This window comes from Larus michahellis, chromosome 24 (assembly GCF_964199755.1).
Source record: "Larus michahellis chromosome 24, bLarMic1.1, whole genome shotgun sequence".
Taxonomy (NCBI): Eukaryota; Metazoa; Chordata; class Aves; order Charadriiformes; family Laridae; genus Larus; species Larus michahellis.
In genome coordinates this window covers 2880381-2894289 of record NC_133919.1, presented here as the reverse complement: position 1 = coordinate 2894289, position 13909 = coordinate 2880381, and the positions used below count along the sequence as shown (strand labels likewise).

The following is a 13909-nucleotide window of genomic DNA, read 5'->3' as shown; positions in this document are numbered from 1 at the left end:
TGCTGGGAGGGCTTGAAACTGAGAAGCTGATTCTGGGCTTTGTGCCTCCGGGACTGAACCCTAAGCACGATTGTCTGGTCTCTGATGAGCTGAGCATGGGTAAGAGCTGAAATCCAAGCTAATGCCGTGGTGTCTCCTCATTGCAGCTGGTGAAACTGGCAAAGCGTCTTAAGAAAGAGAAAGTCAACGTTGATATCATCAATTTTGGAGAAGAGGTGAGACTTCTGCCATAAGATCCAAGGCAGGATTTTGTATCCTTTCCACCCCGGAGCCCTTACTGGGGCACGTGAGGATAGGAACAGTTCTCAGTCTCAGCAGCTGCCCCAGTAAAAATGCTAATGTGGAGAGTAACGTTTCCCTCTGGGAAGACACCTCTCCCGTTTCACTGCAGGCGGCATTAAATGCTTTCTGTCCTGATGGAAACAGCGGAGCTCTTGGCTCCCACGGAGTGCGGAGAGACGCTGGGTGTGTGGAGCAGCCGGCTGTCCCTCTTGCAGAGCTGAGGAGCCAAAGCTCTAGTCTGGCCTTTCTTCTTTGGCCCTAGGAAGCCAACACGGACAAGCTGACAGCCTTCATTAACACCTTAAACGGCAAAGATGGCACCGGCTCCCACCTGGTGACGGTGCCGCCGGGGCCGAGCCTGGCCGATGCCCTCATCAGCTCCCCGATCCTGGCTGGGGAGGGGGGTGCCATGCTGGGCCTTGGTGCCAGCGACTTCGAGTTCGGCGTGGACCCCAGCGCAGACCCGGAGCTGGCTCTGGTGAGCAGGCAGAGGTGGAGGGCGGCTGCGGGCACCCAGCTCCATCCATCCGAGCTCTGCCCCGCTCAGCTCCCTGCCTGTGCCCGTCTCCGCAGGCTCTGCGCGTCTCCATGGAGGAGCAGAGGCAGCGGCAAGAGGAGGAGGCCAGGAGGGCTGCAGCCGCCTCTGCGGCTGAGGCTGGAATTGCTGCCGCTGGTGGGGACGGTAAGGAGCTGGGCAGGGATTAAAGCAGGCAGGGACAGGCAGGACATTCCCCAGGGAGGGTGTCTGGGCAGCGTGCTGGCTCTCGTGGCAGCGTTCATTGCGAGGCCACACGGTGCTGTAGGAAGTGTCTCTGTGCATGGCGGGGCCTTTCTGTGTTGTGTGGCAGTGCCCAGAGCCGCTGGGGTGCGAGGAGAGAGGCAGTTTTTGCCCCAGAATGTTGGAGGGAGGCAGTTTAACTGCAGCGTGCTGCGGAGCTGCCTCTGCTTCGCCTGAAACTCCCAAACGAGGTGGACCCGCTTCTGTCCTGAGTGCTGCGGGGTGCAGCTCTGCTTCCCCAGCGAGGCCACGTGTGCGAGAAGGGACGGGGCTCGTGTCCTTGCTGGTTTCTGACTGTGGTTTTTTTTCTGGGCAGATTCGGATGATGCTCTGCTGAAGATGACGATAACTCAGCAGGAGTTTGGCCGGGCCGGGCTGCCCGACCTCAGCAGCATGACGGAGGAGGAGCAGATCGCCTATGCCATGCAGATGTCGCTGCAGGGAGCAGGTGAGTGCCTGTGGCCGGCTCGGCCCGTTCCCAAGTGGAAAGCCACGGGGCAGCTCTGCCTCCGGGACTGGAACCTGCAGCCCCTACAGCCCGGCGTGCCCCACAGAGGGGCTTCGTCACCTGGGCAAGGTCCAGATCTCCCTGACCACTGGTGGGGTGGGTGTGTGGGTCACTCCTGTGAGCTGTGGGGAGGCCGTGGTTGTGTAAATCCTCCGTCCTCAGCTGTCCCTCTCCTCCAACAGAGTTTGCCCAGGCGGAGGCAGCCGAAGTGGACAGCAGCACGGCCATGGATACCTCCGAACCCACCAAGGTGAGGTTTTGTCCTCCTGTCCCCTCTGCCTGTGGGATGGGGACCCAGCCTGTCCCCAACGCCTCTCCCTCTTCCCGCAGGAGGAAGACGACTACGATGTGATGCAGGACCCCGAGTTCCTGCAGAGCGTGCTGGAGAACCTGCCGGGCGTGGACCCCAACAACGAGGCCATCCGCAACGCCATGGGCTCGCTGGCCTCGCAGGCCTCCAAGGAGAGCAAGGACAAAAAGGAGGAGGAGAAGAAGTGAGGGGGCTGGGCGGGGGTGTGCTGCCGTTGGCCCTGGGGGTGAGTGGGTACCGGCCCTGGGGGTGAGTGGCCGCCGGAGTGGAGCAGCACCTGGCGGGGGCTGTGCTGTAAGGGGGCAATAAAGGCTTTCCACGGGGTCTCTGTCCTGCCGCCTCCCTGGGGATGGGCCTGGCGGGGGCAGCCCTTGGCCCCTCGTGGGTGGCCTCTGCCTCCCCTGCACTGGGGGGAATTGGGCCCCGGGTCTCCCCTGTGCTGGAGGGATTTGGGCCCCTGGAATCGCCTGTACTGGGGAATACCAGGCCCTGGCTCTCCCCTGGAGGGGACTGGGCCCCGCGTCACCCTGAACTGGGGGAGCTGGACCACGGGGTCCCCCCTGTGCTGGTGGGGGGGAACTGGGGCCTGGGTCTCCCCTGTACTGGAGGGCACTGGGACACGGGACTCCCTTGTAGTGGGAGGGGACTGGGCCCCAGAACCCGCTGTACTGGGGGCACTGGGCCCCGGGTCTCCCCCGTACCCCCCCGGCACGTGTGTCTGGGGGCGGGGCCCGGCAGCCCAAGCCCCGCCCCCCGCGGTCCCGCCCCGCCCGCAGGATGTTTACGGTGAGGCCGGAGGGGGTGGGGCCTGGTGGTTGATGGGCAGCGCAGTCAGCCAATCGGTGAGGGGGTGGTGTGGATGTTGTCAGCTCGGGGGAGGTGGCCAATGGAGCGGGAGGGAGAGCCGGGGGGGCGGGGTTCTGTGGTGAGTGGCGGCCCGGCGGCTCAATGGGTGGCGTGGTTCCGTCATGGCGGTCGGGCGGGCGGGCCAGCCAATGGGGGAGCAGAAGGGCAGGGGCGGGACTGAGTGACAGGGCTCGTCGCCAACGGGGCTGAGTGTTATGCGTCACGTGCCGGACGGAGGCGGGCGGGGCAGGCACGCAGCCACGCCCTGAGTGACTGCATCGCCAGCAAATGGAAGAAGACGGTTTAACCACCTCCGGGGGCTTCCGACCAATGGGACTGGCGGAGGGGCGGGCCCTGGCGTTAAGTGACAGGTCTCTGGCTCAATAGGAAAACAACAGCTGGGAGACGTCCTGATGGACATTTCCCATGGCCAATAGCTGCGAGGACCCCTCCATGAAGGACAGCCTCGTTTGGCCAATGGAAAGCGGGAGGAGGCGGGCTGGCTTGATGAACATAGACTCCAGCCAATAAGCAGTGAGGCTGCCCCGTGGGCGAGCCAGGGCCAACCGCCAATAGAAAGCGGAGCAGCGGGGTGGGCGGGGCCCAGGCGTTGAATGGCACCCCCGCCTCCCAATGAACGCACGCCGTGGGAGGCGGGCCCAGGCCGCGGAGTCGTCTCCCGCTCCGCCAACGGCGAGTGCGAACGGCCGCGACCACCCGCGAGCGACAGCGGCGCCGGCCAATCGCCGTGCGCGGGGCGGCGAGCGGCGGGCGGCTCGGCCAATGGGCGCGGCGCGGGGGGGCGGGAGCGCGGCGCGCGAGCGGCCGGCGGCGGAGGGCGGGGGGCGCGAGCCAAGCAGGAAGTGGCTGAGGAGAAGCGGCCGCCGCCGAGGGGCCTGGGCGGGAGCCGGCCCCCCCCGCCCGCAGCAGCAGGTACCGCCGGGGCCCCGGGCCTCACACAGCCCCCGGGGGGGAAGAGCCTGGGGGGGCCGGGGCCTGGAGGGGGCGGGGGGCAGGCCCGGGGGGGATGTAGGCCTGAGGGGGGGTGATAGGCCTGGAGCGGGGGGGCCCGGGCCACCCCCTGGTCCGAGGGGTCGTGAGGCCGCGCGAGAGGCGAGGGTCCTGTCCCTCTCCCGCTTCGGGACGGGGAAGAGGACGAGAAGGAGCCACCCCCCTCCCCGCTCAGGATGCGGGGGGGCGGTGAGGGCCGGCCCCTCCCCTGCGAGTCTTGGCGGGGGGGGTCACGGCCATCCCCAACCCCCCGCGGGCTTCGGCGTGAGTGTCGCGGCCATCCTCGCTCCTCCCGGTTCCTGGGGGCAGGTGCCGCTTATCCCCGCCCTCCCCAGGAGAATGGAGGGGTGGCAGCCTAACAAGGGCTCTGTCCTGCCCCCCTTTGGAGTGGGGGGGACCGTAACACTCGTTCCCCTTGGGCTGGGGGAGCCGTTGTGCTCCCCTTCCTCTGCTGGGAGAGCTGAGCGCATCCCTCCCTCCAGGCCGGAGGGTTTTTTTTTGGCGGGGGGGCGCTGGTCGTGACTCCCCTCTGTCTCTTGGGGAGCTTGGTCCCCACCCCCCAGCAGTGGAGGGGTGACAGTGCCCACCTGCATCTTTTGGGGAGACCTGAGCTTGACCCCCTCCCCGACATCACTGGGAATGGCGGGGAGGGGGGGCTGTCTCTGGTCATGCCCCCCTATAGTTGGGGGCAGGATGAGACCTCCATTAGCTCCTCTCTAGCTGGGGGCGGGGGGGGGGTGCTGTTCATATGCCCCCACAGTTCCTGGGAGGGCCTGGTCCTGGCTCCATCTCTCGGATTTGGGACTGTTGTTATTCCCTTCCAGAGCTTCTGGAACTGAGCTCCTTCCTCCTCCCTGCCCTGGGGGGGGCTGAGGGGGGTGGCGGGCAGCCTTCCCCCGCCAGCACAGGGCCTAGAGAGGGGCTGGCAGGGGTCCCCCCGGTTCTTCAGCTGTAGCATCTCTTGCAAATAAGGTGGCGCCTTGTTTCGGGGCCCCAGTTCCTGGGGGCATTTTCTTGCTCCTCCAGTTTCTGAGGAGTGGCCGTGTGAATAAGAAGCTGGTCGGGCTTTGGGCTGTCTGGATCCTCTCTGGCTTCCCTGGGTACCGCTGTCCCGAGGATGGTGTTTGAGAACGGCGCGTGTGGGTCTCTTATCACATCCCATCGTCCTGGGAAGAACAGTGTTGCGGCTGCTGAATGGTTTAGGGAGGAGGAAATCTCGCTATTATGCTGGTTTTGGTGGGGGAAGAGAACACGGGACGTGTGGAGGGGATCCTGATGCAGCCTCTGCGTTTTTGGGTCCTGTAACAGCGTCTGCCTCATCAGAGATGGTTGGGAGGAATCGCGAAGCTCTCTAGGAGGGCCCGGTGTGGTCCCAGGTGCCGGAGAAGGCTGGTGCAGAGGTGGGCACCATCCTGAATCCGGCTCTAGGTCCACCCTGACTTCCCACAGGGTTGTGAAAGGGAGAGTGGGTCGGTAGTAGGAATGTGGTGTTTTCTTTCAAACCCAGATTCTTTTCTCTCCTCCCGTTTTGCGGGCTCTGCCCCTGTAAAGTCCCTTAATTCCTCGCTGCCGGTGTCTGTGTGTGCTGGGGTAATGGGCAGTCCTTGGGGGCTGGGATTATCTTCCCACAATTAGTTTAATTCAAAGAGACTCCCTGCGAAGGTGAGCAAGGATAGCCTCCATACTTAGGTTGTAAGCAGCGCATCAGGAATTGAGCTTTGTTTGTGGAAACAGCTGCCTCAAACGATGTATTTTTAGTGTGTCCGAGGAGGAAAAAAAATGCGTCACCCCACACGTGGCCGTGCTGGCATTGGCAGAGGCGGGAGGACTGGCGGAGCTGCTTCCCAAAGGCTCTCTTCCCCCAGTTCTCCTGGTGAGGAGCGGCCTGAGGATCGGCGAGCTCTGCCAGCTTTTACTCCTGGTGTTAATCCTGCAGCCCGGTCCGTGCGAGGGGGCCCTGACTCGCTGTAGGGACCACTCTACACCAGCGGGACCGTGCAGAAATGCTGCGGCTGTTGGAGAGGTGGTGCAGGTGCGGAGGTAGCTGGGGATCTCCTGTCATGACCAGGAGAACCAACAGCGCCTGAAGCTCTCATCGTTTTGCAGGAATCGCGTTTGTCTCTAGTTTTCTGGGTTTATTCCACCCTGATTAGGTTCTCCTGGGTCTAATCCCTCCTCCTGCTAATGTGTGATCGCTCCCTGCAAGATATTTTCTGGGGCTTTAATTTATTTGTACCGTCAAGTACCTAAGCACACATCTGGGTACTATAAAAATAATAACGCACTAATAGCAAGCGAGCGCGGTTATGGCATGGGGCCGTTGCAGCGTGCGACGGCAGCAAAGGGAACTCAGTGTTCCCTTCCTTTTGGCATCCTATGTGGCAGATTTTCTATTTATGCCGCTAGAATAAACGGGGTGCCCTGGCGGAGTTTAAAAACTTTACATTATAAAACCCAAAGTGATGGAATAGCACGAAACCTGCTGGGATGGAGATCCCTGGTAACTGCTCATCGCGAGGTGGAAACGATCCCAGGTGAGGGGAGAGTCGTTAGGCTGAACGCCCGGGGAGATCCTGGTCATTCTTCCGTGAAATGTCTGCCTGGAACCACCAAGCTCTCGTCTGCGTATACCAGTGTGGATCCTGGTCATACTGGTAAATCTGGGAACAAAAACCTCCCCGCGCTGACATTGAGGCTGCTTTATGCCGATCATGGCTGCAAAAACGCCTGCTAGTGTTTAAAAATTTAATTTTTCAGGCCGGCCAAATTGTCTGGATTTCTGGATCTCGTCCACCACTTGTTTGTTTTGATATCTCCAGAAGTTAGCAGATGGTAGAGACTTAATTCTGTTAAACGTATGGGAATTTAATCCCCAACCAGCCTCCGGTCAGGATGTGTCGTCTCTGCGTGGCAGCTGTGCTCTGTGCCGGGACGGGAGCTTGGGACTGGCCTGCCGTGGATTTGCACCCCATTGCGGGGATGGGGGAGAACTGAGTTTCCTCCTCCGTTCCCTGATGAAGCGTGTTTTTTGCTTGAATTCGGTGAAATCTGTGAGGTAGCTATTCATATCCCGGCAGGGGGAATCTGTGTGTGTTGGTGAGAGACCGTCTCCTCCCCACTCCCTTCGCAGCTGATTTTAGATTCGCCTTTTGCTTTTAAAGATTCGCTTGCTGCTGCAAAACCTGTTGAAAGATAAACCCGATGTTTCAGTGGTGATGCCTGTCAGTTTAGGTCTGACACCAGCCCTTTCTTCTGCTTTCACTGTGAATGTTACTCTCTCCTGCTCTCCCTTGCGTCGGAGGGAGATCTGGGGTGGTTTTATTCTTGCCACTTGCCATCCAAGCAGCGGGATCCCCAAGAAGCCACCTTAGATGGACGGAGCAAGCGTGCGGAATGAAGTGAGCGCAGTTTTTAATTACTTTAATTACAGCAATCATAAATCTGGGTTCAAACTTTTCGCCACCAGCATCTTCAGACTGAAAGCAGCAAGAAGGTTGATTTTTTTCCCCCAGCATGTGAGCCGGGACCGTCTCGTCTCGCTCAGCTCTGGAGCGCTGAGGAGCTCCAACCTCTGCCCAGAACATTTGGAGACGATGCTGGAAATGATGGGGCAGCCCGGGCTGACGGATGCTGCTCCCTTGCCCAGGAGGGTTAACGTGCTGTGGAGAAGAACACGATGTTTTCTTTTATTTCTGGGGATGCCTGTAGGGGACTAAACCCAAGAGCTACCTCTGCCCATCCTCCAGCAAATAATTCAGCCTCCGTACTTCAGGCCTCCTTGAAATCGGAGGCAGTCGTCAGACTGCAGCCGGGGATGGTGCGAGGGGGAGTTTTTTTGATGAGGAAAAAAAATGATAATAAATGTCTTCCTTATTAAATTGTAAAGCAGGGACAAATTGGGGTGTGGGAAATGGGAGGCAGCATTTAAAAAGGAGAGGGAAATACCGCTGCTGGGCACAGAGCTTTGTCCCTTGGCCTCCCCCCGGCAGAACGGGGCTGGGTCGCGTCGGATGCTCTGGGAACACAGGCGCCTTGTTCGTGGCTGGCGAGCCCTTTCACACAGATATGGCACGTATCATTTATTTCTAGAAATAGATATATACTGCCTGACCGAAATAAGCCATGCTAAAGCAAAAAACCTCCATTTTTTTGGCAGTTGCTGGCCTTGTTTGTTGGTTTGGAGTAGGATTTTCCTGCTCTTTGCTCCCCCTCCCACGGTTTTCACCCCAACGCCGAGCGAGTTCTGCCAGCAAAACCTCTCTGTGTGCCCGGGCTGGGTCCAGGCACAAGGACGGCCTCGGCTCCAGGTTTGGAGGCTGGGATTTGCCACGGGGCTGGTTCTGTTGGGGGGATAATTTCCCCCCATTGATGCGGTCGGGGGCACCCGAGCGCGGTGTGTTTGCATTGCCGCGCTGCTGGACGGGGCCCGAGTGCTTTGCCGCACCGGCTAACCGACTCGGTGTGACTCCCGTGCAAACACCGGGCCCTGTGCCGTCGCTGTGCCCGCTCGCTCTCCCGTAGGAAATGGAGCCAGGAAGGGGTTTTCACGCGGCGCTGCTCCTCCTCCAGCTGAACCGAAACGGTGCGGGCTGGCTTGTGCAGGCATGCAGCTCGCCAGCCGCTTCAGCCCTTGGGTTTGGGGTTTTTCTGCAAAGGGGAACGGCTGCTGCAGTGAGCCGCAGTCGTCATGGACGTGCTTATTCCAGAACAAGGGTGAGAAGGGCCTGTCTGCTCCCCTCGGGAAGGGATCCCGCTGTTGCCGTGCTCCTGGCCAGCAGAGACGGCTTTGCCACGCTATGTGGGAGAACGGCAGGCGATGGGATTACCGTGGCCCTTCAGAAAACCACTGCCAGCGCCTGGCGTTTCTCCTCCGCTCCTGCTTGACCTGCGCCAAATGTCCGGCTCGCTGGGCTCCGGTGCAAGGTCCGGTGGTTGGGGGGCCCTGGCGAAGCTGCTGCGGCCCGGACCCGGCTCTGGGCTGGCCGTGGGACCTGTTTAGATGTTAATGCTGAGGGACGGCTGAGCCCAGCACAATGGAGCACAAAACATGCGCATAATGGCTGAAGTTTTAATCCCCTGCTGCCGCCTGGAGCAGGGAAAACAATGCCGAGGGTTTCAAATGGCCCATCGAGCACCCTGGCAGAGTATTATTTTCTACCTGGTACCCCCAGAGAGCCTTTTCATGTGCTAGAAGAGAAGATAAAAGGAAAGGGGGAAGGAAGGAAGGACAGACAGAGCCCTTTCCAAGGCATGTCAGCAGCAGGGCACAGGCTCTGCTTGGGGCAAGGCAGCGTTGCCTCCCCGAGAGGCAGTACATTTCATTGGGAAAAATTAATAATTAAACCTTTGGAGTGCCTTAAAGTGACCGATCTCTCGCCGTCTGTCTGTCAGTGAGCAGAGAGCCAGGTTTGGCGAGAGCTGCCGAGCATCCCACCGTGCCCCATTCTCCTTGTGCATTATCCGGGCCGTGCCGCAAAAGCCTCTGGATGCGGGATGAACGAGGTCTGTTCGGGTTTCTGACCGAGTCTCTTCGAGCAGCCCCAGCGCCAAGGGACTGTTTTATTCCAGCAGAAGCTGAGTTTGTGTGGCCGGAGGTGTTGGAGAGAATGGATTGGCAAGCAAATACCCAGTGGGGCTCTGGCCAAGCAGAGCCCGTGCTCGTGTTTGGAGGCCGCAATACCTGCCTGGCTTCCTCCCTCAAAACCAGCGCTGCTGGGCTGTTCTTTCCTACCTTGATAACAGCTGCTGGGAATATATATCTAGGCGTGCTGGGATCGATTGAGATTGAATTCAGATTGAATTGCACCACTCCTTTTGTCCCCTTGGCCTTGAGATGGGACATGCCAGGAAGCGTGGCCACGGAAGCTCCGTGCAGACCAGCCCTTGTGGGATGGGTTATCGGATCAGCGCCCACAGGAGCCATTTCGGCACCAACGTTATTGTGGGAATCCACACACATTCACGTTCAATAAATGACAACAAAAAAAAAGCCTGAAGTGCTGGAGCAAACTCTGGATCACATCAATGTTGTTTCCTTTTCTTTCTCTTAAATCCCGCAGCCGCGGCTGCTTTTGGGTCCAGCCGTTGCGGCTGGAAACACACAGGGGTGCTGCGAGAGCTGCTCTGGGTGTCCCAAAACACCCCCAAAGCCTGCACGGGGGCCAGGTCTGCCCGGGGCATGTCCATTGTGGGAGCACAAGGTGCCTGTGGCTTGTGAGCAGGTGAACCCTGCCAAAGCGTTATTTGCTGCTTAATGGGGGGGGGGACAACAGACGACAAAACCGCAGGGAGGGGGGCAGCTGCCACGCACCAAGCAGGAGGGTGTTCCTCGGTGCAGACTTTGTTCCCAGAGGTGCCGAGCGCCTGGATTTTGTACTGGAAGTGTTTTGTACTTTGCTGCACCGAGGCCTTAATTGCTCAGGCCCCCGCCAGCCGCTCCTCCAGCGTCGTTTCTCCTTCTGTGCGTGTGCTAAAAATGTGTCTTTTGGGAGTGATCCTTTTCCTTGTTTGGTCTGAACCAGGAGGTGCCAGCTCTTTTTTGGAAAGCCTGAAGCAAACGTCTCTTCCCCTGCACTCTCGGTAAATCAAGCGGAGCTGGGCATTTGGGAGAAAATGATCCTGTTGGTGAGCAATAACCCTGGAAAACAGCTGAAGAAAGAGTTGGACGTGGCAGGTGGAGGCCCCGCTGGGCAGGAGGGCTGCTCGGATTGTGCGAGAAATGAGATTGAAGTTTGCTCCCGAGCAAGGAAGGGGCCTCGCACCTCTCTGCAAAGATCTGCTGATGCCTCTGTGCCGCCGGCCGGGTGAAGGGAAGAGCTGACATGGATAGACCTGGAGCGTCCGTTCCTGCTCTGCTGCTTGCACTGTTGGGTGGCTTTGGGTAGCGCTGAGTTTCTAAACTGGGGACAACTGGTCTTTTGACCTCCCTTAGGTGCTCTTGTCCCACGTGTTTTGAGCCGGGCACCTGTCAGAGGGTTTCTCCTTAGGTCCGAGTGGACGTCAGGCTGCAGACAGCAGCTTCCCTGTTGGAAAAAGGGACATTGAACTCCCAAAGCCGGGAGCCTCAGGTCTTGTGTGTGTTTCCCTCTGAGCAGGAGGAGCTTGGGGGATTTGGCATGGAGATGACGGCTTATGAAACTCCCCAGATGCTGCCTTGCTTTGTCATAAGCTTACCTCCTCCATGCCTGCTTCTGACTGAGCTGATGAAGCTTCAACAGCCCCGTTCAGGTGAAGAAAGGGGGGGACCTCTGGGTGTTCCTGGGGTTTGACTCGCGCCTTTCCGCCTTTGCGAGATCTTAAAGAATCCTAAAACCGGAGACCCCACACCTTTTGCCTTACGCCATCCTTCAGAGGGGCTGGAGGGGTGGTCTGTCCTCTCCCATCAGATATTTTCACTCTCTAACATCTTGCCCATGTGGTTCGTGGTGCGTTTCAAAGCCCCGCAGCGTGCTCAGGGTGTCCTCGTCTTACACGTGGTGCAGCGTGGGGATTCTCGCTCCCTTTTTCCCTGCGTGGTGGATCCCTGTCTGACCAAGCTCGGGGGACCACAGGGGCTGCTGCTTCAGCAAGTGCAGACCCCTCTCTGTGCCAGAGCTCTCGGGAAAGGGCCAGGACACACATGGAGACAGGGAGGAGCCACTCCAGGAATTTCGAGGATTTTGCTTTGGGTTTCAGGTGGAGGGAGGATGCAAACGCTGCCGGGCAGGCAGAGAAACCTGGTTTGATGCAGCGGAGCATCCCGTAGCCGCTGCTGTTGCTTGCAGTCCCCCGTCTGTCCCGCACCCTGTCCTGCATGGCAGCAGCGGGGAGGCTGAGCTGTGGAGTTTCTGCATCCCGGCGCTGGCAGATGGCAGGGGAAGGGGGGGCCGCGCCAGCCATCAGCCGCTGCGCTGGGGGGCAAGGCAAGGGAGGGACCCCTCCGGCTCCCATCGCCACTGCCTGCAGAACCACCAGCAGTTGCCGTTGGACCACCGCTGTACCCAGAGCTGCCCTCCCAAAGTGCCAGGGGCGCAGAGGAGTTCGGGGCTGGGTTATTTATTTATTTCTCTTTTTTTTTTCCTCCTCTGAACCTCCCCTCCCACTGCAGCCGTCCCCGCTGAGCCCTGACCTCATGATGTCATGCTGGGAGTAGGACGTGTTGCTGGTTCTTGTTTAACCAGCCTGCCTTTCTATCATTTTCCCCCTCTCCTACACGTGAAACCTGAGACCACTCTCTGTCCCTTCCCCCCCGCCCCCCCGTTTTTTTTTTTTCTTTTTCCTCCCTCTCTGCTCCATCCAGAAGCTCCTTCCCATCAGGTCAGTACCGGGCTCGGGTCCCTGGCACAGCGGCTGCCTCTCCAGAAACGCAGCGGGGACGGCGTTTGCAAACTGTGCTGCTAAAGGCTTGCTAGATAAGCAAATTCTTAGGAGATCAGGAGGCAGAGAGAGAAATCTCGTGTGCTGGCGAGGGGCTGGGTGCCGTGATTTGGAAATAGGCTGTGTGGGTTTGGACTACGATGACGGAGCAAGTGGATGCGAGTGGGAGCAGAGGCGTGTCACCGGGGTGATGGCCGGGGGACTTTGCGGGTTGCTCGAGGTGTGGATGCTGCAGGGGAAGGGGCGGAAAAGCATTTGGGGGCGCGGAGGAGCGTGGGACAGGCATGAGCAGGGGCTGCCGGGCGCAGAAACCCCATTAGGGCTCCGTGAGGGCTGGGGACATGGGGGTGCTGGTTCTGTTCCCCACATTGCTTTGCTGCCCGCGATGCTTCTCCTCTACCTGTTTTCTGCATCCCGAAAAGGGGAAGGTAATATTTCCGCTGTGATAAAGAGGAGAAAAGGGGTTGTGGGAGGTTTAATTCCGTGTCTGTGGGTCCACGGATTTTAATTTTGGATCCACGGACATGGAATTAAATAAAGACTTTTAACGTGCAGGAGCCATTCTTAATGTTAACCTTTGTTTCTCTTCTGACCTGTGTTATCTCTTCCGAAGCTTGGCTGAATCCCTTCTGCCTTTTATATTAGCAAAACTAATTTTAGTTGTGGAAGGTAGTGAGGGGCAGCTAACGAACGTTGAAGTTGGAGGATCCGTCTGGCACCGTGCTAGATACCAGGAGGTGCTTCCCAGAGCAGCCGGCCCAGGAGGGGCCTACGCAGAAGCGAAGAAAGTGGAGAGGGGAAGGATGTAGCCCCAACAGGTACGGGGTTTCGGTGGGGTGGGCTCCGTCGGTGGCAAAATGAGTGCTGATGTGGTGGGAGATGGTCCCGGGCCGGGTCTGGCTCCATTGGTGTGGCGTTCACATCGCCCCGTGCCTCAGTTCCCTCAGGTGTAACAGGGAGCAGGGACTAAAACCCAACTTCGTCAAGAGTGTGAGCTCGTTAGGACATTACCTGTACGCCAGATCTCGCTTAAGAGGGAAATGCTGATTGGAGATGGAGATAAAAAACAAAGTCCTCTTGCAGGTTCAGTGCCTGTTTTGTGCTGTGTTGAGAGCAGCACCGCCTGTGTTTTCTGAGCGAGCGATCCCTCCTGGTGATTCCTTAGCAGCTTGCCATCAGACTAATAATATCTCTTAAAATCCTTTCATCTCTGAAATCTTATTTACTTTTTGGCCTCAGTTTGGGCAGTAGAATGACACTGTTCTGTGTCACTTGAAAAATTGCAAGTTGTTTTCAGCTTCTTGTTGGGGGGGAAGGGCTCTGTCTGGCTGCTCTCAGGAAACTTTCCTTTTTGGAGACACCCTGTTTGGAGCAGCGCGTGTTGCAGCGAGAAACTTAAATTAAGCCATCTAAACAAAACCCACTCAGTTGAAAGTGCCTTGCTGCTGCAAAGCCACGGCTGCTCTTACCAACTTGTGCAAAACTTGTCAAAGCTACACTTGTAGTCCCAAAAGAAAGGAAAGCCGTGCGTTTATCTCGCACAATCTCTCGACCACGAAATCCGGGCAGTGGCTCTGCAGCGCGCTCTGGGCTCTGCTCCCGGCCGTGCTTTCTCTGACAAGTTGCAGGGCCGCGGGGAAGGCAGGGCAAGGCAAAGCAAAGCTGCTGGGCCACTGCTTTCTCCCTGCTGGGGCAGATGCCGCCCATCCCATCCCATCCCATCCCATCCCATCCCATCCCATCCCATCCCATCCCCGGCACCAGCTGCATCAACCATTAATGCGGCTGTTTCGTGGGAACGCGGCGGCAGGAGGAGCTG

General features: G+C 58.9%; 2 protein-coding genes across 3 annotated transcripts in view; both read left to right on the top strand.

Moving 5' to 3' along the window:
• LOC141734426 (putative PIP5K1A and PSMD4-like protein) overlaps positions 1-2210 on the top strand; it is a 34777-nt gene extending 32567 nt beyond the window's left edge. The window contains exons 26-31 of the mRNA XM_074566191.1: positions 147-215; positions 545-760; positions 856-964; positions 1377-1508; positions 1751-1818; positions 1899-2210. Coding sequence (XP_074422292.1) covers positions 147-215; positions 545-760; positions 856-964; positions 1377-1508; positions 1751-1818; positions 1899-2066 — 762 coding nt within the window. The 3' untranslated portion in view covers positions 2067-2210. The remainder of the gene's footprint in view (positions 1-146; positions 216-544; positions 761-855; positions 965-1376; positions 1509-1750; positions 1819-1898) is intronic.
• A 1259-nt stretch (positions 2211-3469) lies between these two features.
• Positions 3470-13909, top strand: part of ZNF687 (zinc finger protein 687) — a 29256-nt gene continuing 18816 nt past the window's right edge. The window contains exon 1 of one of the 2 annotated variants that reach the window (XM_074566547.1): positions 3470-3657. The gene's annotated coding sequence lies outside the window, so the exon portion shown is untranslated. Of the gene's footprint in view, positions 3658-12404; positions 12909-13909 lie in introns of those variants that run through there. The other variant, XM_074566548.1, reaches the window with a different exon arrangement.